At 42.4% G+C, this 26,959-nt stretch overlaps 1 protein-coding gene across 1 annotated transcript in view; it reads right to left on the bottom strand.

Moving 5' to 3' along the window:
• Positions 1-304: 304 nt before the first annotated feature.
• gdap2 (ganglioside induced differentiation associated protein 2) overlaps positions 305-26,959 on the bottom strand; it is a 39,763-nt gene continuing 13,108 nt past the window's right edge. The window contains exons 5-14 of the mRNA XM_071907628.2: positions 26,577-26,665; positions 24,269-24,345; positions 23,245-23,404; positions 20,474-20,624; positions 20,181-20,257; positions 16,310-16,386; positions 15,157-15,296; positions 9,328-9,382; positions 8,186-8,329; positions 305-1,865 (exon numbers count right to left, since the gene is read on the bottom strand). Coding sequence (XP_071763729.1) covers positions 1,824-1,865; positions 8,186-8,329; positions 9,328-9,382; positions 15,157-15,296; positions 16,310-16,386; positions 20,181-20,257; positions 20,474-20,624; positions 23,245-23,404; positions 24,269-24,345; positions 26,577-26,665 — 1,012 coding nt within the window. The 3' untranslated portion in view covers positions 305-1,823. The remainder of the gene's footprint in view (positions 1,866-8,185; positions 8,330-9,327; positions 9,383-15,156; positions 15,297-16,309; positions 16,387-20,180; positions 20,258-20,473; positions 20,625-23,244; positions 23,405-24,268; positions 24,346-26,576; positions 26,666-26,959) is intronic.

Below are 26,959 nucleotides of genomic sequence, written 5' to 3'. Positions count from 1 at the left end.
GTCCTGATGTGGTAAACCGCATCCATCTGGTATTCCAAGAAAATTAAAACAAAGGCTTGTGGATTGTGAAAACACATAACTCGAAAGTGTAGTGGCCGTGCAAATGAAGAAGAAAATAAACGTGAAATGAGTGATTGAGGGACAAAACGGTAATTCTCTCTCTCTCTCTCTCTCTCTCCTCTCTCTCTCTCTCTCTCTCTCTCTCTCTCTCTCTCTCTCTCTCTCTCTCTCTCTCTCTCTCTCTCTCTCTCTCTCTCTCTCTCTCTCTCTCTCTCTCTCTCTCTCTCTCTCTCTCTCTCTCTCTCTCTCTCTCTCTCTCTCTCTCTCTCTCTCTCTCTCTCTCTCTCTCTCACACACACAGATATGGCAGCCAGGCAGCATGTCAGTGTAACGGTGAGGATGGGTTACTGTATGAATCAGTGGTTCTCAACCTGTTTGGCTAATCACAACCCCATCAGGCCGCATAGAGTGGTGAACAACTTTCCATCAGAAGAGGCCAAGAGACTGAAAACTATTCAGTATTTCACAAAAAAAGCAAAAATTAGAGAAAAATCTGAGAAAATACACATGATAATAAATTTGTATGGTAGAAATATGTTTTTTACCTATCCCATAAATCATCTTGTGACCCCCTAAAATGAACTTGCGACCCCCTAGGGGGTCCCGACCCCCAGGTTGAGAACCACTGGTATACAGCAGTGTAAAGTGCAGGCAGCAGGTATGGCCGCCTGTAGCCTCGGCTTGATAAGGAGGCTGGTTTAACAAAGGCCGGCGCTGCTCACACAGGCCCTGCCATAGGAGGAGAGAGCTGTCAATCAACCGATTGTGTTCACAAGGCGGACAGAAAACCGTCAACATGTATCTGCTGTGCTGCGTTCCAGAGACGTCAGAAAGTTGGAAATTCGAACTTTCTTCAACGGAGCGCTCCTTCAAGTCTGAAATCCAAACAGGAAAACCGAGCTTTCCGAGATGCAGCTGCAACACAGCATCACTTTTAACATATTTATAATCCTCAAAATACACTCCTAAATTTGATAAATCTATCAAAAGCCCTGTGTGGGAAACGGTTAAACATATAAATTCTTGCTAACGTTATATGCTAGCTAGCTAACATTGCCAAATATCACTGACATAAGATTAGCTGTTGCATGGGGAACAGTAATTCTTGTTTGACAAAGAAGGATTTTTTCCTCTCTGGTTTTTCCGAGCTGGACCACTTGAATACACCGAGGTTGTAATTACAACCTATCAGCTGGGAATTTCCAACTTCTGACTCTGAATGGAATACAACATTTAGCCTGTAGTTCCTCCATAATCACTGGATCCAGCATGGTACGGTATGGAATGACATGGCACGGTGTGGGAAGTCCAGACAGACGTCATCTTCCTCAGTTTTATTCCAGCATCACATTATTTAGAGACATGGGGGAGGACGTCTGATATTCCCACACAATGTAAATCACTGTGAGCAACCATCAGAGGAGCACTATACGTCATATTTAGGGATCTTTGAGGAAACCGCTGAGTAGGAACTCCTGGTGTGAGGCATCGTCCAGAAACCATAGGAGATCCACAAATAGTCTGTGGTGGGTGGGAAGCCAACACCGGCCACCGGCCACACGCTGCTGGAGTTGGGCTGAGGCTGTTAATCTTGTCCTGTTGGCTGGGACGGGACAAAAGGACAGTTCCCCCGCTATGGCTCAGAGCCTTTAGAGGATCTTAAGAGTTCGGACCACACTGGCAACACGGTGGTCCACGGAGGGCTCCTATTGGACAGGCCGTCACCTCTCGACACCCAGCGGAGAGTTCTGATTGGTCTCCTGTCACAGACTGGAGGACTGGGAGGGACGGTAAGGTCCGTTCACCTGAAGCGGAGGAGAAAACAGTCAGATTTGTAAACGTATATAATAAAACTGTGCACCAAACTGAGATGGGTGTGTGTGCAGTGAAAAAAAAATCTGGTCCATATTTTGGGGGTGGGTGTTGTGTACCTGCCCACAAATCTCAACTAGAGTCTCAACTAGAGTCTCAAGGAGTCTACACGGAGTCCCGCACTCTGATTGGTCCCTGTGTACGGGATTTCAACGACATGCTATGCGCACATCAACGCAGAAGTATAAAAACGTAAAATGTAAGCGCCGTCGCATTCTTTACATTCGCTCTTCACATTACGTTTACATACAGACATACAAAGATAGTGGACTCCATTGTAAAAAGATAACAAGACAACAGTAAACATGTCGCCCCCCTCAGGGCCAACCAGTAACAAATACCGTATGTCACCCGGTTTTGTGCCTTCGAAAATGCCCGAACGCAACGGTGAGATGCATTATTTCCCCAAGGTTTGTCAAAATGCGATCAATAGTGCCTGGGATATTGTGCGCGATACATGGACGAATGGATGAGCCAACGAACAAATGATGTAGCGCCCCCCTTGGGCCAAATGTTGTAGTTTTGAAAATGTTGGAACGCAGTCGTAAGATGCATCATTTCCCCAAGATTTGTCAAAATCTGATCGGTGGTGTCTAAGGTGTCTGAGGTCTGATGGATGGATTTCAACAAAACCGATTAAGCACAATTAATCCTCCTTCATGCACTGTTCTCCAGGAGTGTTTACCTCCTGCACCACGCCATCGACTGTAACCACGGCAACTGATTTGTGCGGACCCCAAAACAAAGGTGTTTTTCCTCACAAGACTATTAATCACGCAAATGCCGTTTTAGCTCAGAATGCCGACAGTCCGCTCGGCTCCCATTTGTCACGAACGCACAAATTAAACCCCCCTCCGGTGACCTTATCAACAATTTGAAAATTTTCAAACAGGCCGAGCAGGCAGATCATTGGCTTGAGCAGGCAGAGGCTGAAGGAACGACTAATTATTTCCGACTGAAACGGGAAGAGGTGCACACGGACCTCTTTTTAAGATGAAACATTTTCTCAGGAGTTTGGAAATTTGAATGGGCGGCCTTCAAGGTGGAGCTGATTGTGGTGTTTATCATTTCAACACACTTTCCAGGAAACCTACAGTCTGTTTTAGCTCACAGGATATCCCACCTGTTACTCTCTCACACTGCTTATCAGCATCACTGGTGATGTAAATCATAATGAAATGCCACGGAAATAAGGGTGTGAGTGTATGTGTGTACGCCCTGGAACTTTTGAAGTGAGGACTTTTTAGGGAAGTAAAGACTTTTTGCCAATTTCTCACTTTGAAAAGGACAATTTTAGGGGGTTAGAGGTTAGAATTAGTGTTTTTGTAAAAGGAATCAAGGTAGTCCAAGAAATGTTCTCATCTGTACAGCTTTACAAGACAGTGTGTATGTGTGTGTGTGTGTTGGGAGGGGTGTCGGCTTGTGTATATAAGCACATCCAGCACCAGTTCAGCCCTTGACAGAATTTCATCTTAATCAAACAGCGGTACTCAACGGGCTACATTTCACCGACCAAAAAGAATAATTATTTCCTGGACTCCACCAGCACCATAATTCAGATCAGTAGAGCAAAATATTCCTGAGTAACAGCAACACACAGGTGCTGATGTGAAAGTTATTGCCCAGTTCATTGGCTGGCTTCAGTGTTGAACAGGGGAAACGTGCTGCACTCCAGTCTGTCGTGTTCGCACCCTGACAGTTAAATGCTCCGCAAGGGACCGAGGCTGGGCTGAAAAAAATCAGTCAGACAGACAGAGAGAGAGAGAGAGAGAGAGAGAGAGAGAGAGAGAGAGAGAGAGAGAGAGAGAGAGAGAGAGAGAGAGAGAGAGAGAGAGAGAGAGAGAGAGAGAGAGAGAGAGAGAGAGAGAGAGAGAGAGAGAGAGAGAGAGAGAGAGAGAGAGAGAGAGAGAGAGAGAGAGAGAGAGAAGCTTGGCAACCCCAGCACTTTTCTGACTCATAGTCAGGCCAGGATGTAGGCCTAAAACTTAGTAGAAGTAGTGGTAGTAGTAGTAGCAGCAGAATCTCTAGAGCAGTATAAGTAGTATTAGCTGTGGTAGCAGTAGTAGTAGAAGCAGTAGTAGTAGCAGCAGTAGTAGCAGTAATAGTAGTAGTAGCAGCAGTAGTAGTACCAGTAGTAAGAGTAGTAGAACCAAGAGTAGTAGCAGCAGCAGTAGTAGTAGTACCAGGAGTAGTAATAGTAGTAGTACCAGTAGTAGGAGTTGTAGTAGGGGCAGTAGTAGTAGTAGTAGCAGCTGCAGTAGTAGTAGTAGTAGTAGTAGTAGCAGCTGCAGTAGTAGTAGTAGTAGTAGTAGTAGTAGTAGTAGCAGCAATAGTAGTAGTAGTGGTAGTAGTCGTGATAGTAGTAGCAATAGTCGTAATAGTAGTAGTACCAGTAGTAGGAGTTGTAGTAGGAGCAGTAGTGGTAGCAGCAGCAGTAGTAGTAGTAGTAGTAGTAGGAGTAGTACTAGCAATAGTAGTAGAAGTGGTAGTAGTAGTATCAATAGTAGTAGTAGCAGCAGCAGTAGTAGTAGTGGTAGTAGCAGTAGCAAGTGCTAAGCTTTAGTTTAGTAATAGGTACCATTAGTACCACTGTTATTACTAACAGTATCACCACTGCTGCCTCTACTACTGGTACCATTAATACAACTAGTAGTACTACCACCGCCATCACCTCTACCACTGCTACTAATCATAACTGCATTACTATTATTACTACTACTTCCACCACTAATACCACTACAGCAACTACTACTGCTGCTGCTACTGCTGCTGGTACCACTATGCACCCGGACCTGACTAAGAGTCAAAAACACAAAAAGAGGAAAGTGTTGCTGCTCAGCAACTTGCAGCGACTTGACCGGATGCCTCTCCAGCCTCAGGCAGGATCCCACACATATTTATACCTTGTATCAGCCAACATAAACCACAAATCATCATAATGTCAAAATACAAAGTCAGGTCCAAACAATCATGGACTCTGAGGAATCCAAACATCATCACTGGAACCTCTCTATGCATCTACAGGAATGGACTTGAATACACAGCTATTCTGCCATCCCAATTTCACATTTTATTTTTTTAACAGCTAGCGAGGACTCAAAATGGTCACAGTCTGGGTCTAGATGTCTTCAGATGTATCTAGAACGTCTACAGCACCTCTTTACAGCACCAGAGCCTTGCTAAATACAAGTTATTGATACCCATGTCTCCATTCCAATTATCTCCACATAACTCTCCTACACTTCAAAGGAAATCAACACAAGGGGCCCAGAACAATCTCATTTAAATTGAGTTTGTAGGCTAACTGATTAATCGATCTCTCCTTTACAAATGCACACGACATGCAAAGACACACACACACACACACAGAATAAACACGTCTTCAGCTGATTGTTACTCCATTTCCCACTCTGCTCTGGTTTATATCACTAACAAGCGGAACATCAAATGGAGATAAATTAACAGACTCTGGGGTTATTCTCATTCCCTCTCGGCTCTGCTTTTCCTCCTTCGTGAATGGATGATGAATGGTGATTGGAGTAAAACGCGGCCACAAGTACAAATACACACGGCTGTAAACAAGTTTCAGTGTTTAGACTTGGCGTGTGAGGACGCGGGGAGATCAGCGGGAGGTTAGGTTTCCATTAAAACACAATAAGCCGAGAGAGCTGATGGGGTAATTCATGTGTGCAGCTATATGTAACTTGAACCGCAGGCTTGTCTCTCTTCCCACCTGCACATCCAAGACCGATCGTAAATATAGAAGGGAGCAGCAGACAGACGTACACAACAAAAACAACAACTGTTTCATTTACTAGGAAATAAAAGTTAGGCCTGCTTAAAGCTGCAATATGCACAGTTTCCACATTAACATACAGGGTTTCCTACATATTTTCTGTTTCAAAATTGCAGACTGATCACTGGATTTGGTGGGATTTCAAAAATTATGTGTGAAAGGTCAATCTATAGCTGAACATCATTCCTTACTACAACAAACCACATGATGTGCCATGTGAAATGACAGCGGGTCTACAGTTGAAACAGTCAAATGTGGACTTAAAGGAACAGTCAGTAATATGGAACGGCAGCCATAGGAACGACAACCATGTGTCTCCTCCACAAGTCTCAGCCAAACCCAGCTCAGATATTTATTTATGCTAACCAGTGTTTCCCCTATACATACCCTATAAAACTAAACGTGACCGCGCTTTTTCCATCAGGGCCCCTCGGCTTTGGAACGACTTGCCTGAGGAGATAAGACTAGCAGAATCAGTGACTTTTTTATAGACTTGCTTTTATGTGATGTCGTCTTTTTATCTTTTATCTGCTTTTTATTGTCTCTTTATCGGCTTTTTATTGTCTTTTTATCATCTTTCTATTGTCTTTTTACATCTTTTATCTTAACTCTGTCTTAATTCTATCTTACTTTTATTCTATTTTACTGTTTATCTTGGTTTTCATCCTACGATCCCTGTTTATTATTGTTTTATTGCCTTTTAAATTCATAATTTGAGTATTCTGCTTTTATTTTGTCTGTCAAAGCACTTTGTAAACTCTGTTTTTAAAGGTGCTATATAAATAAAGTTATTATTATTATTACATATTGTACTGTGGTGGGCCGCTACAGTAAAATCACGGCATGCTAAAATATTTTCGATAGAGTTTCTATAGTGTTTTCTATAGTCATTCAATAGCGGTGACGCTGCTGAAAATGCAGATTTGTTTTCTAATCAAATGTATTCTGCTGAGACGTACCTTCATGATCCAAGTGACGAATAGTGATGTGTGGACAGAGTGAAAACCAAAAATTATCGGGGAAACACTGGAGCGAACGTTTGCTACATCATAGGTTGCTTTCCTGTCCAGCAAATGTAAGGCCACTCCGCATCGGTCTTGACGTTTTTAAGAGTCCTAAGCTCCTCCACCTTTGAAATGCTGCAGCAGTGTTCACTTGGTTTTGGGTTTTGGAGCGGGCTTTGTTGGGCTGGTTTTGCTGGACTGCTTGTTTTGAAAGCTTGAAATCTCAGCAGTCGTTGAGGTGGAGTGACCGGCTTTGATCAACAACCCCAGCTGATATATTATGGTTATTTTATGCCAACGAGCCAGTAAAATATTAATGATTGTTCTTTTAAAAGTTGGACTTAAAAACAAACATTTTTCCATACTTTTTCGTGGTTTTTGTGATTCATCAGACAGCTCATCAACATGAGTGAGAAGAGCTGGGGCATGAACTTGCTCAACTGAGCGGGAGGAGGCTCGACTTGCCGTACACTTCGCTGCCTCCAGACAAAACGTTGCGTAGTGCAGCTTTAAAGAAAGTCACCGTTCCCCCGCAGAACGCTCAGTCATTACTCTGAAGGCTCTGAAGTGGCAGTTAAACGCCCCAAATGTAAAAATGTAAATGTAGCATGCCGTGTTTTTCATACAGGCCTACATGCTGTCAGAAGACCCGGTGTATTTTTAAAACATTAGGTCATGTAACAGCGTAACTCCTGAGGCGAAAGACTGCATTTATATTTTCATAAAGCATGCACTGTGCTAAAGAAAGAGAAGCACCTGATTCATCTTAAGCCCTGCCCGCACTGGATGACTATTACAGGACAATGTGGATTTGTCCGTGCATAGCATGCTGATCTTATCATTAATAAAATCATAGGCACTTGTAGGGGAAAAATAAGCTTCACCCTTGTGGGTCAAAATGAACGAGCAAAAGGCTCAAGAGTCTTCTGTGGATTCTTTATTCGAACATGCATGGAGAGAAAACCTTAAGCACACACACTCAAGTGGGCTGCGGGATATTCTCTGACTTTGTTTATCCTTTTCTAAGAAATCAATATATGGCTAATGTAATATGCACGCTTTAAACTAGTCAAAACCAGTTCTCCAATACACACTAACATAAAGTCTCTTCGTACCTGATTATCTTTAACAATGAACACTAGTCTGAGGGCTGAACTTCTACATCATATGGAAATCATAAATGAATTCATGACAGCCGTATGACTTCTTCATGTAATCAGGACATGATCACATGAAGATCCTGAATGCTCCACTATGATATTCAGGGCAAAGGACACAGTGTTCTGTTTTATTTCCTACACACTGCCCAGATGTGTGTGTGTGTGTTAGTTCAGAGTCCAGAGGTCCAGACAGAGTTTAACATCCTCCCAGGTAATGTAGCACCAACATGTCTGTGTGTGTTACGGATATACTGTATGTATCTGTGTGTGTGTGTGTGTGTGTTGCGGCTCACCCGTGCGTCATACTCCAGCACGAAGGGAGGGATGTCGATCTGCTCAGGCTTGATGCAGGTGAAGAGCTGCTGCAGATTGTCCAGGTAGTGGACCTTGTCCTTCATCCCCGACACACTGAAGGTGGTGAAGAACCATGTCGAGACCTGGGGAGTGTGTGTGTGTGTGTGTGTGTGTGTGTGTCCAGGTGTGTTTGTGTGTGTGTGTGCAGGGGGCAGACGGAGTGAAAAACAAAGAGAGAGAAAATGAGAAAGGAACACAATCAACAGTAATTAACAGTATTTGATCTGATTACGTTGCCATGAATCCACTCTGGCCATCATACACACAAATAAATTAATCATAAATTTCCACAGCAAACAACGGCGAAACTGTCATGGCGGCCTCCAGAACAATCAGCGTGATTGGCTGAGCTGTCAGCGCAGCGACACACTTTACTAGATGAGATTAGGATACGATCGCAGGATACGATAAATAAGAACAGGATATGTTTATTTTCTGAGACACAAATCTTTCTAGTGACGGCATTGGCTCGCTAGAATGTAAACAACAATTTACAAATGTCATTACAAAGTGACTAATAGTGAATAATATAATTTGGATGGAGAGCTTGTCAAACTGTAATGGTCAAGCGTCTCATTTGTGATTACTACAGCAGAATAACACGGAGCTAATATCACCATTCATTTTTCTGACCCACAATATTACGGTATTGTCACATTTTTGATATATTGAATTTCGATATATTGCCCCATCCCTAGAATAGAATATAAATAAGAATGGAGGAAATTGGGGTTTTATAAATAAATCAGACTCAAGCGACAATTACGACATTAAGCAGAAATATATGAATGAAAATGTAATGAATGAAAAACAACACTGCTACTACTACTACTACTACTACTACTACTACTACTACTACTACTACTACTACTACTACTACTACTGACGATAATACTGCTGCCAGTGTTAGCGGTTTCATTCCCACTGTGCTAAAAAACACCAAACAGTGTATCCAGACCTGGGAGTGCACTTTGGATGAAAGCGTCCACCAAACAGCAAATGTTAACTTTAGAGCTGAGTAACTTAACTGATTATGTTTACAATGCAATCATGAGTCAGACGATGGGAAGCATCAACTCACCTTCGAGCGAAAGGTCGGATGTACAAAGTAGAACGCCCTCAAGTTCTTTTTAAACCTGCAACACAGAAACAGATAAGAAGACCTCAGACAGAACACCTCACACCAAGACCAGCACCAAAATAATGACTCAGTGTTCCTTAAACAAGACAAGAAAAAAAAAAGATCATGTGTCAAAATGAGAAATATGACAAGAATGAAGTGAAAAGTTTATAATTTAACAGAGCAGCCAAAATGTGTGTGAAATCGCTTTGATCTGTCCCAAAGAACACAACGGCACACACGCAATCAGCTCCAGCCCATCCCACGGCATGGAAAGATGCACCACACACACACACACACACACACACACACACAACACACACACACAAATGCAAACACGCTCCTTCCCCCAGGCCTTTTCTATGCTCATCCATCCTTTCACGCCTGTACAGTGGATGCAGACGGCCTAAGGACAATGTACTATACAATTACAACTCATCTGAATTACTACACACAACATTATGCATTCTTTCATAGCCAGCGGAACCTGAAAAGGAGTAGATACCTGCAACTAGCGTGAGAAATGAACTCCAGCCTGCAGCCAAAAGCTTGTTAATTTTAGTTGAGTCTGTTTAAGTTTGTCTGTAAGTTTGTCTACCTGAAGTACTGAAAGTGTCTGGTGAACCAAAACTAGTTTCCTGCACTGCCTTCCTGTCTGTTAGCAGATTTCAAACTTTAAAGTGGTAATCCATGATATCCTTGTTTTCTTTATTTTGGTGACATCTTTGTTGCACATACAAAGATATGTACAGTATATACTGATGTTAAATCTATTTAATTTATCGTATTGTACATTTTTACACCTTATATACGGTCATATTTTCATACAATCATATTTTTTTTCTGTGCTATTCTCGTTTTTAACTGCTAATAGCACTGCTTGTATATATGATTATTGACTATTTGGCTATTGCTTGTGTCTGTATATTGCACTGGATGCCACTTTACGGTTATTGTTTTATTGTTTTGTTTTTGTACCAAGCTAAATTCCTCATATGTGCACATGTACCTGGTGAAAATAAATCTGAATCCAAGCGCTCATTGCTGTGGTGTTTCTGCAGATCACGTTCCAGTCAAACAGAGTTTCCAGCACTGTGACGTCTTTCTCTTCTCATTTAGAAACCAGAAGTAATCTAAACACTAATCAGGAATTGATCACTTTAAAATATCAGCAATTACTTTCAAATTTCAGTGACTGGCTAGCTTTTATAGACAGGTAATCTGTAATCCACTCAACGCTGGCAGCGCGGAGGCTTGGCTGACCGCTTCATGGCAGGAGACCGCGTCGACAAAAAAAAAAACCCGCTACAGTCACAACAGTTTGCGTTTTCACGCCGCACTCTCGCATAATGGCGGTCTGGCTGGAGGAAGGCTGCGTCTGCTCATACAACACAACACAGTCGGCCAAGCGAGGGAGGAAACTGAGCCGACAAGTTGACTAACTCAGGAGAGAATCAGGAGTGATGAAGCATGACGTGGGGCTGCTGATCTGGTCCAGGTCCGGCCCGAGGGGACACACACACACACACACACACACACACACCAGATCATCAGCCTCCTGGAGAGAACTCATCAACATCTCCCCCACTTAGCCAGAGAGTTTTGGAAACTTTTTGTTTTCATGTTTGGCTGAAGTCCGCTGGTTAGATTGGCTGGATCCACAATGCATCTGCAGCAAATCAATAACGGTTCTGCTTGCTGCTGGATGGGTTGAGCATGGCACCAACGCTGCCAGGGTCGGCGGTTCAATTCCCTGTAGATTAACACCGCCTTACAAAGCCAAAGAGCAGTAACCGCCTGAGAGAAATGACTTCAGAGTTTTCATCCTGATGAAAATGCTGTTGGTGCATAAGTAGAAAAGGACAGGCCCGTCATTTAACGTGATGCTGAACTTTGGCGGTACCTTGAGTTGTGTAGCTTCCTGGACATGAAACAACCCTGACATCGAATTGTGTTTTTATCTCTCTACATTCACTGCCATTATATGGAGGAAACAGGTCTGAAAATCACTCTTCTAGAACATAAAGGAACGCCAACAAAGCAGATTCTGACAATATATAAAAAAAACTAGTCATGCTGCTTACTTGTGTTTAAGTAAATCGCTTTCTTTATGTTTTTTAAAGCTTTCAGTTTGAATAAGTGGAACACCGAAATCCGGTCGGAGGAAGCTGATGGAACGAAGAAAACAGTACGTTTATCAGTAATTGTAAATAGGCGGAAAAAAAAGTCAGAGACTCGTTTTTCACATACCGGCAGAATCTGCTTTGTCAAACTCCTCTCTCCCAACTTTTTTTTTGCATTTATGGGTAAATCTTTTGTTTATATGGAATCTAAACCCTAGTCATGGTCTGTGAACATTGAAAAACACAAAGTAGTTCCTTCTGTTTGTCTTTGTAGGGCAGAATAGGTAAAGCAAGGCACTAACACTGCCAGGGTTAGTAGTTTGACTCATGGTACTATAAAGTGCTTTAGGTGCAACTATCCACTGAATGGCTTGTGTTAAGAAAGAAAGAGGGAATGGAGAAAAAAAAAAAAGATGACTGCTCTCCAAAACATGGAGAGTGACCAAGCCTGGGCTGAGAGAAGTGCAGAGAGGCTGCTTAGTGAGCAATAACTCAGGAAAAGGGACAAATCTTCTGGAAACAGGTTCTGTGTTTTCCTATTCAAACTGTCCCCTACGGGCAGCTGAAGCAGAGTGTCTTGGTCAACAGGTTTAAAATCAATAAAGAAAAATCATCAACTTCAGCAAGAATAGCTGCTTCATGGTTGCCGAAGGAATTATGAGTCAAAGCATGAAGGTTTGAAGAGAGTTCGAGGAATTTTAAATAGCGCTGGCTGACATTTCCAGGTAATTTGCATCACGCCCTGCCTTACAGTTCCTTGTCATGAATCAGCTAAGTGTAATACAACGGTCGCGGTTGTTTTATGACTGAATGGGGTTTCCCGGTCACGGTGAAAGGGGAAGCTGACTAGAGAAGTCCTCATTCATGTTCAAGGTTGAAAGCATTACGGTGGGTTAGTCTTTTTCGTTTTGTTGTCTCGATTCATCACTGTGTAAACACAATTAACTATAGCACATAACCAAGGGACAGTTTGAGAGCCGGTGAGTGACTAACAAATTAAGTAAAACAAAGAGTCGGGGCAAAAAACTGTAAAATTCCCATGGCTAAATTTCTAGCGTAAAATATATTGACATAATCGCAGCTACAGGTGTTTCAAAACTAACTCATGCTGTTGACTCTCTTTGTCAATCTTAACAGAATTATCTGACACACAAAAAAAAAGTAAGAAACTACAAGCCATTCTCACACCAATCTCAAAAGAAACTGACTAGAGGAAAATGGGGGTTGAAACCTGACATCATGACATCAATGTGTGGAGTTTCCCAGTGATGAGAGGCTCATTTGTCCTGAGGCGGTGGATGAAGCCGCCACTCATATCAAACAGAGAGAAGTTCAGTAATCATTTCAGATAGGACAGAAGTCTAGCTGTACTCCGATGGCCCGGGTGGAAGTGGAAACAGTGGAAACAGTTCTGGTTTTCATCTGGAGGATGTGGCTCCTACTCTGCTTGATGAAAACATGCGTCGATGCCGAACCTCACGGCACCGGGCCCCGAACAGACACGCACGCGAAGTTGGGCTGGTATTGATACTGGCACCAACATCTGACTCCATGTGTGGGGTGTTTGATATGCTAATGCTGAGGTCTCAGTGACAAACTATCCTCCAGCGTGTTCGCGATCGATGAATAAAGAACGGCATTTTTTCCATGGTTGTGTCTTTATGTGTGGAACAGGCGTCACTCCAATATTTGTCAAACTTCTGTTTGTACGATCATTGATTGAGATCCGGGTCTGACTACTGATTGCAAGTGTGGGGGTGTTTGATACAGTAATGCTGACATCTCAGTGACAAACTGTCAGCCATGTGTTCATCTTAAAATAGGAAAGGTCAAGGTTGTGTCTTCAGGTATGACACAGGCATTACTTCCCTGTATTTATCAAACTTCTCAGAATAGGATCACTGATTTAGACCCAGGTTTATATCTCAGTTACATGAATAAGAATGTCACAGTCTTATTCACTGTGGGTTAATGTTTGTAGATCAACGCTGCTTTTACGAGAGATGCTCGACAGATCTGAGCCACTGAAGGCACATTCTCCAGCTGAAGTACTTTCATGGATGATTATAATGTCTCACAAGGAGTTTTCACAGTGATTACTGTGAAATAGCAGTAAAGCCATCCAGAGCTGGTTCAAAACAAGGATATGTTTGCAAAACTTTGTAGTCTCTGATTTAGGCTGAGTCACAGCCGATACATCACCCCCGACAACACGCTCCAGGTTTGGGTCTCCCGTTCCAAATATGGCCGCCAGATTTCCAAATCCTACGCCGAAACAAAAGCGTTTCACAGCTCGTTTTGCTTTTCCAAAAGTCAAAACACTGTAACCTTGGCCGCGTCGTGCTGTAGCATAAACAATATGTTTGAAACGCAATGCGCCTGCAGAAGACAGGATGGGCGAGCGAGGGCCGCATGAGGGCCAAACGAGTGCCAAACGAGGGCCAAGTGGGGGCCAAGCCTGACAGAAGATGTTGGCCGACTGCGTTCTGCAAACCCTCAAAAGCTCCATCTAACAGCAGAGGGTTACTGAGCTACAGATTTGACCAGGAAGAGGCATGAGAGCATGCTCATGTTGCATTTTAAGGTTTTGTTAACACATTGCACCTGGATAGACTTAGTTTCTTATTACCATGAAAACAGAAACAACAATGAAAAGGCCAGGGAGCTGTCAAAGCCTGTCAGACTATTATCCCATTTGGAGGGATTTTCTATTGTATCTCCCTTTTCTGTAAAACCTCATGTTCTATGTTTGATATGCAGTTCTGGCTATTAAAGAGCGGAGACGTGGCCGGGCAGCGGGGCCAGCCAAACGTTAATTCTACCGCAAACCCAGAACACACAGCACAGAACATTAAAGCCGCTGCCCGCGGGTGGGCGGGAGGTTACAGCAATAACAGCTTCACTGTTTTCTTATCCTCTCCCAGTATGTGGTAGAGTGATGATGAGATTGGAAACAAGACAGTGAAAAACACAATGGGGAGAGAGGAAAATTAGAAAAACCAGAACTAATAGAAAAAGGTGTTTTGTAAGTAATGATTAGCCCGATACTTGACTTCAAAGTAAAGACATGAAATACATATGAAGTGCTTTGATCCAAAATGAGATGAGGAAAATGTACTGGTACTATTACCATGACATCAAAATATTAAGGATAACAACAAATATTATTAATGGCTATGGAATATTATCAAATAGATAGTTTCTCATTAGTTTCCTAACCCCTTTTATACAAATAATTCATTTTTTAGGATGCAGTAATTCTTTTTTAAAATATGATGATGTGATAATTTTTTTCCCCAAAATGGATATATTATAGGGTTTTGGATTGAAACTCATTCATTCTCATTGTCGTTATACGCTTATTCCTATTCAGGGTCACAGGGGGCTGGAGCCTATCCCAGCATGCACTGGGCACAGATTTTTTGGCATATTTTTGCATTTATCTGATAGAAACAGTAGAGAGAGACAGGAAAAATTGGGAGAGAGAGAAGGGGATGACATGGGACAAAGGTCCTAGGCCGGATTTGAATCCAGAACGTTGCAGTTAAACCCGTTCATTTGACTTTTTGACCCGCCCCCTCCCACAGGAAATCATTCAGATGAATAATCACTGGTTGAGTTAAAAGAGGAGCGGTCGGAGGAGCAGAGCGTGCGGACGCAGACTGACTTGGAGTCGACGATGTCGTAGAGGTTCTTCAGGAAGTCGGAGTCCAGGTGGTTGTGCTCGCCGGTCAGAGTGTGGAAGTAAACCATCACATACTCCTTCACCGTGATGTGGTCCATCACATGGATGAAGTACAGCAGGGCCTGCACACACACACACACACACACACACACACACACACACACACACACACACACACACAAAATGAGTGTACATACACACATGCGTGCACACATACAGTACATGCACCACGGTTATTATAGCTTGGGATTTTTCAATAGCTTCTACTTTTATAATGTTTTCAATTTTTATCTCAATTTCAGTTTAGTTTTAGTTAGTTTTCACTCTGGGTTTGGTAGTTTTAGTTTATTTATTTATTTACAAATGTTCAGATTTAGTTCCGTTTTTATTTAGTTCTAGTATCTAGTATTTTTGGTAAGGGGTTAGTGGTATTTTTAAAGGTAGAAGTTCAGAATAGGTATTTGTATATATTTGTAACAGATATTTTATCATAGAAACCAGATTTACTTACATTAATTTTTCAATTGGCATTCAGTAAAAATAGCCAAAAAATCTCTCCCCAAAATTCATTATTTTCTTTACCATGCAGATACACATGAAACCTAAAAACATTGAATCTATATTTGCATAAACACACATGCATGCACGCACGCACACAGAGTATGTGCGTTCCCTGCACACACACACACATACACTCACTCAGACATAAACACACACAAAGATGCATATGCACACACAGACACAGATACACACACACACATGCTAACATGAGTGCACACACAAACATACATACACACACACACAAAATGCATATGTACACAAACAACCACAAACACATAAAATACACATGAACACACATGAAAAGATGATGCTCTTTCTCTCTCTCTCACACACACACACACACACACAAAGATGCGAATGTACATGGACAAATAGGTATACATGCACACATACAGACATACAAGCACGTGAACACACACACACACACACACACATAACATCTAAACCTAACATTAAGATGCGCACGTGCACACAGATACAGACAGAAGGTCAAAGCTGATTGGTTGAAACATTGTTAAAAGCCATTTACTTTGAAATTTAAATTGCGGTGTGAATCAGCCTGACTGTCCGTTACCTTCTCTATGTCGATGAGGGTCACTGGGATGTTCCGTCCAACCAGAACCATCACCGTCCTGCCGCACATGTCCACACCTGGACACACACACACACACACGCACACACACACACACACACAGTATAAAAGGTCAAAATGTTACACAGAGACACACACAGGGTCAGACTTCTGCTGAGAGTTGAACAAACAAAACTTTTAGTAATTTTTATATTTCATCAATTCAGTCTCCATCTTGGTCCCTCAGCCTCACTGTGGTGTTTCTGCACTGCACTTCCTAGAGATCACCTGTCAATCAAACAGTGTGGGCGGAGCTTGGATTTTCTGTTGCTGCAGTTTGAGTTTCTCTTTTCTCTGTCTGTTCAGCCATGGTGGCTATCACTGCTCATGCTAACTACCCAGTTCTTCTTCTGCAATTTATTCTTCTATGTTTCCCCACAATGAATTATTATTATTATTATTAAACCTTTATTTAGACAGGTAATCTCATTGAGACACGGGGTCTCATTCACAAGAGAGACCTGGTCGGGCAACAGCAGCAGTACAACACAAAGTTACAGACAGACAGGACATTCAATACAGAGACAAGATAGGACACAATCATAAAAGTGATAAGTGCAAAAGTGCCAAAGTGGTAGCCAGATTTTAGGCACTATGTACAAGAGCAAACCCCCACAGACGCTCTCTCCATATTTCTTAGAAGTAGTTTAAAATCCCCGAGGGGAATCAAGGTTCCAGGTTGAGGGGGCAGAGGAGGAGAAGGCCTTTCTACCAGATCCAGTACGGACTGAGGGGATGGAGAGAGTGATGAAGCCCTGGGAGCGCAGGCTATAGCAGCACTGTTTACGAGTGGATAAATAAATAGGCAGCAGTCCAAGAATGGATTTATAAATGAAGTTATACCAATGCAAAGCTCTGCGCATTAAACTTAAATAACTAACATCTGATGGCGTTGTCTATGCAATCCAGTGACCCTGCCTTCTCATATACTGTACATTGGCAAGACTCCCCATTTCGCACGTGAGTTTCAGAAAATAAGAGTATCATACGCTGTAATGGTGATAAATCTCCCCTCGCCACCAACTTCTCACAACATTCACACAGCTGCGATGATCTCAGATTTTGGGTTAGTGAGCAGGCAAAGCAGAACCCAAGAGGTGGTGGTTTTGGAGATCCATCCCCTCAGATCTGCTGTGCTTGAATGAGGAACTGGAGGAAGAACCCGCACACTGAACTGCGTTTTACAGCTTTCAATAGACAATCAGTCAGATCTTCATCAGGTTATTTCCATGACCTGATGAAGTCAATGATGATGATGAAGTCAGGTAATTTCCATGAACCTGATGAAGATCTTTTTGATCTATTAAAAGTACAACACAGTTTTACACCTACCTAATGTGGATGTGCGAGTCTCACACCTCTCTTTGAATGAGTAACTGGACCCGTCTTGCTTTCTGTGATGTTCTTGTGCAGATTGTGGTTTCCCCACGTCCCATAATGACTTTGCCCGCCCAAGGTTTCTTCCATTTTATACTAATAAGGTTTTCTTGGATGTTTTTTCCTGGTATGCTTCGAGGGTCTAAGGCTGGTGGAGCTGGCTGCTAAAGTTTTGCTAAAATCTGCTTTTGTGTGTCTTGTGCTTTATTCTGCTTCTTTATGTTCGTGTTAAATCATTCTGTTCTGTGATTGATTGCTGATCAGTTAGATCTAGTTAGGCTCATTCTCCGTAAAGTCTGCATGTGATGAAGAGCTACAGGAATAAATTCACTTGAACTTGTGTATATTTCTTTATTCATGGTTCATCTGTCTCCTGGTTTCTGTGATGGACTTGCAGGTATTGTGGTTAGGTCACGCTTCACCTGTGCTGTATTTCCTGGTGGTGTATTTCCTTGTGGACCATCTGACCTCCCTCTCCACACACCTGTCAGGAAGCGTACTACACCACTCCCACACCCGGCTCTCCCCTTTCCTGTGTCTTAGGTGCGGCTCCTTCACTCTGTTTGCTCAGCCTGAAGAAGACTTCTGTGGTTGAAGTGTGTCATGTTATTTATTCCTGCCTTGAGGATTAGTTATCTGAAGATGTATCACGTTTTACAAACCAGTGTGTACGGTTTCTTCAGTAAAACCTTGTTTGCAACTTCATACCTTCTGTACTTTATTGCATAGTGATTCTATTTATTCCAAAAAACCGCTGTTGCTGCTGCCGGAAACATAAAAGCAGACAATGGAAAAGCTTTCATGAACTGAATATACTGTAGGTTGGATCACTGTTGTGTTATATCAATCAGTAATAAGATTAGCAAATGTGATAAACGGCGCTCCACCTGTCCTGGACATCTCAAATTCTCACATCTCAAATCTCATATTACTAACGTTCCTCTGCAGCTCGGAGCTCATTTTGCTTCTCTGGCATCAGAGAAAGGAAGGAAGTGAGAACATTACTTTGGATCAAACTGAGAAGTGGTCGGTATCATGACAACTTAGCTAGTTTCATGTGCATCTTATGATCTTTTGATTTTGCTGTTATTGTGTTTTGCGTTATATGTCAAGTTATTGTGATTTTGTCTTTCATCGAGGGTCGTGATGTATAAAAGTGCTTTCTTGTACTGTCAAATACACATTAATCATTTTTTTAACCATGTATTTTCTATTTCCTAATTCAAATCAAATCAAACCCCTCGCATCTGTGACCCATTAACCAATAACAACCCATTTAAACAACAAAATCTGTGTTAATTTGACTCTAAGAGTGTTAAAATCAGTCTATCAGAGTCAATTTAACACTTTTAGATAGTTATGAACCGCCGCTCCAGAGCTTTATCAGCTCTAAGATTGGACAAACAACTCTCCAATCAGCACTATCAACTCAAAATCAACAATTATGAACAGTGGGGAACATTTGCTGCGTACATTCAGGCTTCAAACAATGAGCTTACTATAAAACAGGAAGTGTTTAACTTACACTATCTGATATCAAAATAAAAAAGTAGTCTATCACCCTGAGATCCAGGTTCATTAAATAAATATTCTAACTGTTGTGCCGGGTCGGGACCCACCAGATGTCGACCTGTGACCAGTGATATATTGGTAAATAAATAGTTGGGTTCTTCCCTGCCTGTCCCCCATTTTGGGCCCCTGACCATAGTTTTAGTGACCATAGCACAGAGAAACCAGACTGTTAAAAGGCCATGGGAAGTTTTCAAATGTCATTTTAAATCTTGATCATGACAGAGCAGCTTGTTCAGATGGCAGAGGGGCTGCAGGTATAACAACACTGCCTTCTACTGGTTATAGGAGTCAATGGCATCCTATAATAGAAGTGAGGGATGTAACTACAGTTCAGAGAGCGAGAGAGAGAGAGAGAGAGAGGGAGAGAGAGAGAGAGAGAGAGAGAGAGAGAAAGACAGAGAAACAGAGAGGGAGAGAGAGAGAGAGACAGAGAGAGAGAGGGAGAGAGAGAGAGGGAGAGAGAGAGACAGAGAGAGAGAGAGACAGAGTGAGAGAGAGAGAGAGCGAGAGAGGCCATTTTTAATCCTGCAAACAAATAATGAGAAAACGGATTACTGCCACCCCCGATGGTGTGTTCAATGAGGTGAAAGAAAGAATTTACATCCATAAATTTACCAGGGAAGATGGACCCCCCCCCCCCCCCACACACACACACACCACCATCTCACACACACACACACACACGCCTACAAAGACATCACACACAGCCTTGCACACCAACACACACTTCTGTATATGTACTCTTATAGGTATTTTAGGTATTTGGTGTTCGGTGCCTTGCTCGAGGACACTTTGACAGACTTGCTGTTGCGGGGATCAGACTTGTGACTTCCCATCTCTCCCACACACACACACAAACACTCACCGGTCTGATATAAGGCTTTGAGCGCAGCGATGTCTGACAGGTCCTCTGCTCTCGCTCGACACAGCCAGCGACTGTAACTGCAGGAGGGAAACAGAAAGAGAAAGGGGCCGTGATTTATGGTCCATGGTGACGTGGATGGAGGAAACAGCATATCATATCACTAGTGTGTGTTGATCTGGTGTCTTACAACAGCTTTCGGACGTGACTCGGTCAAACGGAGCCGAGGAGTTGAACTACTTATTTTATCGTGTACAGTTTCACGTCGGTCTGTGCTTCAGAGTTTGGGGTCTTACTTCCTCTGGTGCTGCTTCTGCATGGCGGCCTCGGACATCTGGCCCTGCAGGATCAGTTTGCGCTGTTTGTCCACGTCGCCCTCCATCCGGGCGAAGGCGTGGTTCCCCACCTGGCCCAGGTCCGACTCCAGACTGTCCTCCTCAGAGTCGTCTGCACACGCACACACACACACACACGAGAGAAGTATTGTTTACTTGGTTCGTTTTGATCACGTACGCTCAGACAAGACAAGACAGAGATTCCTTACCAAGTACATTGTGTTCTCATATGTGTGTGTGTGTGTGTGTGTGTATGTGTGAGTGTGTGTGTGATCTACGTCAAAACCTCATAAATCAGAAGCCAGGCTCTAGTTGATGTGCGTTTCTGTGCGTGTATTTATCTACAACCACACGTGCGTTTCTGCTTGTCCGTGCCTATCTATCTACGTGTGTGTGTGTGTGTGTGTGTGTGTGTGTATATTAGTCTGTTGTTATTGGGTTTGGTTTGCAGGCGGCCTGCTTGCTTTGGATGGACAGCTCAAGGCCACAGCGGCTCTGTTTGAACCATCAGGACAGCAGATAGCAGATAGATCAACGGAGGAAACACGTTCAACGCAGAAAACACAAACACGCTAACATGTGGGCGAAATGTTCAGTAACATTCCTCTTCACCCCAAAAATAAAACTGCATGCAAGAGCTTAGGGTGATAAACTAGAGTCATACAAACTAGAGTTGAACCGATATGGAGTTTGAAGGCCGATACTGACATTTTTGGGTTGAAGTTGCTGTTAATAGATGTTCAATATCTTCAAATTTGATTTTCACGCCAAACAGTATTCAGTGTTTCCCCTAGAATTTTCTTCTTGTCAGGGTGGAAAAGTCTTTAGCTTTTAGCCCATGATGGGACACTAAAACTCTCCTTTTAGGGTTAGCAGCTCTTTACGGAAGGTTTTTCATTGCAGGTTTTACAGACTGTTGAGTAAAATTCTATCTTCACCTCCAGCATATCAGCAGAGGACGACACCGACTGGCCGATATCCAGTTTTTACTAAAAGGTCGATATCGGCACAATATATCAGCAAACTGAAATATCGGTCTAACCCGAATACAAAACCGCAAGAACAAATTCACGGTTTTCTAGAAGAGGAATGGACGTCACTGACATGCTAACATCATGGGAGGAAAGAGAGGGATTATTTCCTCGCTGTCAAATGCAACCAAATTCCTGTTAACAGGAAAGGAGGGGAAAACTGGAATCTGTGTTTGAGATGAACAAAAATTTGAAAAACCTGGAACCCCACAAAAAGACATGACAAGCCCCATATCTGAAGAGGCCAAAAGCATATGGATCCAACCAGACCGAACTGAAACATGAAAAATCTGTTCCCCGCCGCGGCTCATGTCTGCAGGTCTGAAGGCGGTTAATCTCGTGTTGCTGGGACGGTCCTGACTAACACCTGCTCTCTGTTAGTCAGGCCGCCGCACGCCAACTGACCCGCTGTCCGATACGCAGCAGACAGACGACACTCTGTGGAAAACACAGAGGCCTCCAGGAAGGCATGGCTCGCTGAACGCTCAAAACACCTCAGACTGTGAGTGTGAGAGAGTGTGTGTGTGTGTGTGTGAGTGTGTGAGAGTGTGTGTAGGCATTGGCACGGGCTAAGAAGACACACAGCCAGACGTTCCACTAACTCGGTTACAATGTATTCTGCAGCACTATTCTCCCGTGTCTACTGACTGACTGACTGACTTTCCAGACCTTAATTTTAAGTCTATAGTACATTTGAAGGTTTTGATTGGTATTCAATATGATTACTGACTGACTGACTGACTGACTGACTGACTGACTGACTGACTGACTGACTGACTGACTGACTGACTGATTGACCGACTGACTGACTGACTGATTGACCGACTGATTGACCGACTGACTGACCGACTGACTGACTGACTGACTGACCGACTGACTGACCGACTGACTGACTGACTGACTGATTGACTGATTGACCGCTCCGACACATTTTCCTCATCAAAATTTCATACTTTTCTAGACCTTGATTTTTGGACTAGACTTGAAAGTTTTGGCTGGTATTCAATATGATGACTGACTGGCTGACTGACTGTTTCATTAACTGACTGACAGACAGACAGACTGGTTGACTGAATGACTGACTGACTGTCTGTCTCACTGACTGACTGGTTGAATGACTGGGTGGCTGGAAGGTTTACTGACTGGCTGACAGGCTGACTAACTGGCAGGCTGTTTGACTGACTGACTGAGTGACTGGTTGACTTTGTGACTGACTGGCAGACTGGCAGACTGACTGACTGGCTAGGTGTCTTGTTATCTGACTGGTTGACTGACAGACTCAATGATTGACTGACTGGTTGACTGGCTGGATGACTTTTTAACAGAAAAACCCGACCAGCCCGCTCACTCTGAACAGCCTGACAGGTCAAATAAGGGAAAGGAAAGGAAAGTGATTGACCTCAGCCCGGATCTGCAGTGGTGTGTGTGTGTGTGTGTGTGTGTGTGTGTGTATTTTGATGACTTTTACAGCCTTAGAGGCAGATCAATTTTTCTTGGACTGTTTATTATTGATACAGGAGTTTAATTCCAAAATGAAATATCAACCACTTGAAAAAATATAGCGCCTGCTCTTAAAACAGGATCGCTGACATGAAGGCGAAGCACATTGCGTGTCCTCACTAAGGTTTGGAAACATTTCACCACGTTAAAAAAAAAAAAAAAAAAGATCCCGATGGCGAGCGTCCCTGTTGGACCGCGTACCTTCCAGGCTGCCCGGCTTCTCCGTGATGCGGATCTGTCTCTCCGGGACGACCGGCTCGCCCTCCGAGTTGCCGATGTCGGCCGGGATGAGAGGCAGGCTGGACCGCTCCTCCTGCTCAGAGCGAGGGTAGTACAGAGGCAGCAGCTTCCTGTACACCGGCTGGACACACACACACACACACACACACACACACACACACACACACACACACACACACAGGTAAAGAACAAATCATACAAAGTATTCACAAAAACAAAGAATATTGATATTGGAATCTCTGTTGGAAATGAACAAAAATTTGATGTCCAAAAATCAGTCACTTCTTTTAAATCACTTCTTAAAACCCATTTTTACAGACTTGCTTTTATGTGATGTCGTCTTTTTATTGTCTTTTTATCGTGTTTAATCTTTTTATCTTAGTTTTTATCTTTTTGAAAAAAAAATGTGATAACCGTAGGATGAAATTACTTTTATTTTATCCTTACTGTTTATTTTGGTTTTCATCCTACGGTTATCCTACTATTTACTTGAATGTTGCTCTTTTCCATCTCTGTCCTCCTATCTGAATCTAATCCCTGTTTATTATTGTTTAATTGCTTTTTAAATTCATTTTGAGTATTCTGCTTTTATTTTGACTGTCAAAGCACTTTGTAAACTCTGTTTTTAAACGTTTAAAAAAACCTGGAATCCCAAAAAAACATGAAAAGCCCAATCTCTGAAGAGGCCACACTGAATTGAAACATGAAAAATCCACTTGAGGATTTCAAACAAGTGACCGTGACCAACACCAGAAATTAATTTGGGTAAATACGGCAAATCTACAGGATCTCTGCACCTTCAAAATCCCAAAACTGCCTTCCAAGATGCAGCGTTATCAAATATTGTAAATTCCTAACCAGTCTGTTTTCTGAACACAGTTTTCCCCGGGGAATCATCTCAGTTACCACGACAACAAACCAGCAGCATCCTGCAGAGCGGAGATAAAGGTAATTAGGCAGAGAGACGGTCTGAAGCGGTACACACCTCTTCCGTGTCGGACACGGCGAACACCACCGCCTCGATGTCGTTTCCATAGTTCTCCAGGAACCTGCGCACCGTTCCTGCAAACACACACACACACACACACACACACACACACACACACTTGTTACTGTACGTGTGAGGACATGCTGTTGACTTATTCCTTAACCCTTTAAAAGGAGGGAACCAAAAACTTGCATTCCATAATCCCAAATCACCCATATGATCCTCTGCTCTGGTGCTTCATGCTAACTCTTTAGCGTACATTATGTTGAGTGATACTAGGTGACGTTGGCATTGACTGACCCTTTAGTAATAAAAAGTTGTTAGTGGTTTTAATTATATGGCCTGTAGATTAGGGCTGAACAATTAATCAAAATTTTATCGAAATCGCAATATGGCCTACTGCAATTTTCAAATCGCAGGAGGCGCAATATTTGTTAAAGGTGAAATGTGTGTCAAAATACCATTTTAAATTAAATATTGTCGTGCTGCAGAGATGTCCTGGCCTACACATCATATTCTACAGATTTAAGAAAACATCTTTGTTTGGTACAGATCCCCGCAAAAATCACACCATAATCATTTTAATACGTTTTTCAATGAAAATGAGAATAATGATGTAAAAATGATCATTCCCTCTAATATCGCAAATCATATCGCAATTGCAATATCAGTCAACATAATCGCAATTAGATATTTTTTCAAAATCGTTCAGCCCTACTGTAGATGTATGAATTTAAAATAATGAATTATTGAATTCAATATAGCTGATGTGAGTGGGTTTATTTTTGGAACTATTTCAGGTGAGAAACCACGTATTCATCCGCTGTGCAGTGATGTTTAGCTGCACACCGTCTCCACCAGTCGCCCACCATGTTCACTTCCTATGGAAATGGGGAAAGTAGTCTCTGAAACAGTACTTTATGTAAACTTTGCCAATCTCCTACACAAAGCTGACAGGTTTAGCCACATATCATTTAAGATTAGTTACCATTCAGCTTCAGAGCTGCTACAAGTTCTCATTTTGTCTCTTCTGAGATCAGTTCTGGTACTATGCCCCTTATATATAGAACAAACTGCAAAACCCTTCAAAACAAACACTTAAAATGAGAAATTCTTGCCCTCCTCAATGATTTCACAGCAATGAGATGTCTAATTTTGTATGTTTGTAACTCATTTTATAATGTATGTCCCTTTATGTTGCTGACTGACTAAATTGTATTGTGTTATTTCTCTCTTGAAAATCAGATCTCCATCACAATGAGCAACCTGATTAAATAAAGGATAAACAAAATGAAAAAACAGGTGTCTTGAATCCGGATTGTGTCTAGGATACAATTTAGCTGGTTTACATTTTACACACTGGAATCACATCTCTTTTTCCTTCGCACAGCAGATTACCACATTAGTCAGTTTCTCTTGTAAATTTACGTCCCTTAAAATTGACTGCAAACACTTCGTCTCACTTGTTCTCCATCCTATCAGTATCCTGACAACTGGATTTGTGCTTCCTGGTTGGATCTGCATGTGAAAGTTATTTCCATTCACATAGCCTCTATAAATAGACTGGAGACTCATTTAATTAGCATGTTGTTATTAATGCGTCCAAAAGCGTCTCTGACCTCCACAGGCGTCTTGGACGCATTTAAAACCTGGATTTTATGCATTTTTCTTCTATCCAATTAGTGGCAATGCAGCTAGTTAACAAGGATGGTAATGTGTGTTATAATTAAATGTGTGTGTGTGTGTGTGCCAAGTACGATTTGGTGACCTATTTTGGAGTGTCATGTGTCATGGTGTGTGTGTCTGTGTGGGATGGTGATTAAATACTCTTGATTGTTCAACTTCCAAAATGATTATCTGTAAGTATGTGAGACTGTGTGTGTGTGTGTGTGTGTGTGTGTCCCAACCAACTGTACAATAAGTGTGATTGTAAGACTTCCTGGATGATTATCTGTGTGTGTGTGTGTGTGTTACTGAAAACTGTGTATGTTTGTGTGAAAGCTCCCACTGAGGAATTTTACGTTGATTAACCATTTAAAAGACGTCTAAATAGTTTATAACCCTATAGGGTTTAAAGTGAAAGTTTAGTAGATGTTTACATCTTAGCTTACTACATATAGATCTCCCTGGTGCATATTTTTGATATTTATGGATTGTTTAAATATGTGATAAAGTATTTACTGCTTGGTCTAAAACAGGTCTATACATAGCCAAAAAGATCCGGGGCTATATGAGAGCAAACGCAGAGATACAACGTTGAAATGACGTCTAGTGCTTAGTGTGTGTGTGTGTGTGTGTGTCTTACTGAAAGCGATGTGTGTAGCGTCCTCCAGTGGGTAGCCTCTCTTGGTCGTGCTCACCACACACAAGCCCACAGACACCATGGACTGCTCTCTGTGGCGAGAGGAAAACAGTCTCAAATCTCACATTCAGCGCTTCACATTACACACCACCGACTGGTTAGCTGGCTCACACACACACACACACACACACACACACACACACACACACACACACACACACACATTCTGTCACTCTCTCTCTGAACCAGACAACTCGCATACAGTTGCAGACAAAGCGAGCATTCAGGTCTAATGTGAACTTTGACACCAAATTATAGAGATTTTGATTTTGCAGAATAGTGACGTTTGACATCAAATGATGATGACTTTCACTCTGCAGAACGGT

The sequence above is a fragment of the Centroberyx gerrardi genome, chromosome 10 (assembly GCF_048128805.1).
Source record: "Centroberyx gerrardi isolate f3 chromosome 10, fCenGer3.hap1.cur.20231027, whole genome shotgun sequence".
NCBI classification, from domain to species: Eukaryota; Metazoa; Chordata; class Actinopteri; order Beryciformes; family Berycidae; genus Centroberyx; species Centroberyx gerrardi.
Note: the sequence above shows the minus strand (reverse complement) of the source record. Positions and strands in the feature narration are given on the sequence as shown.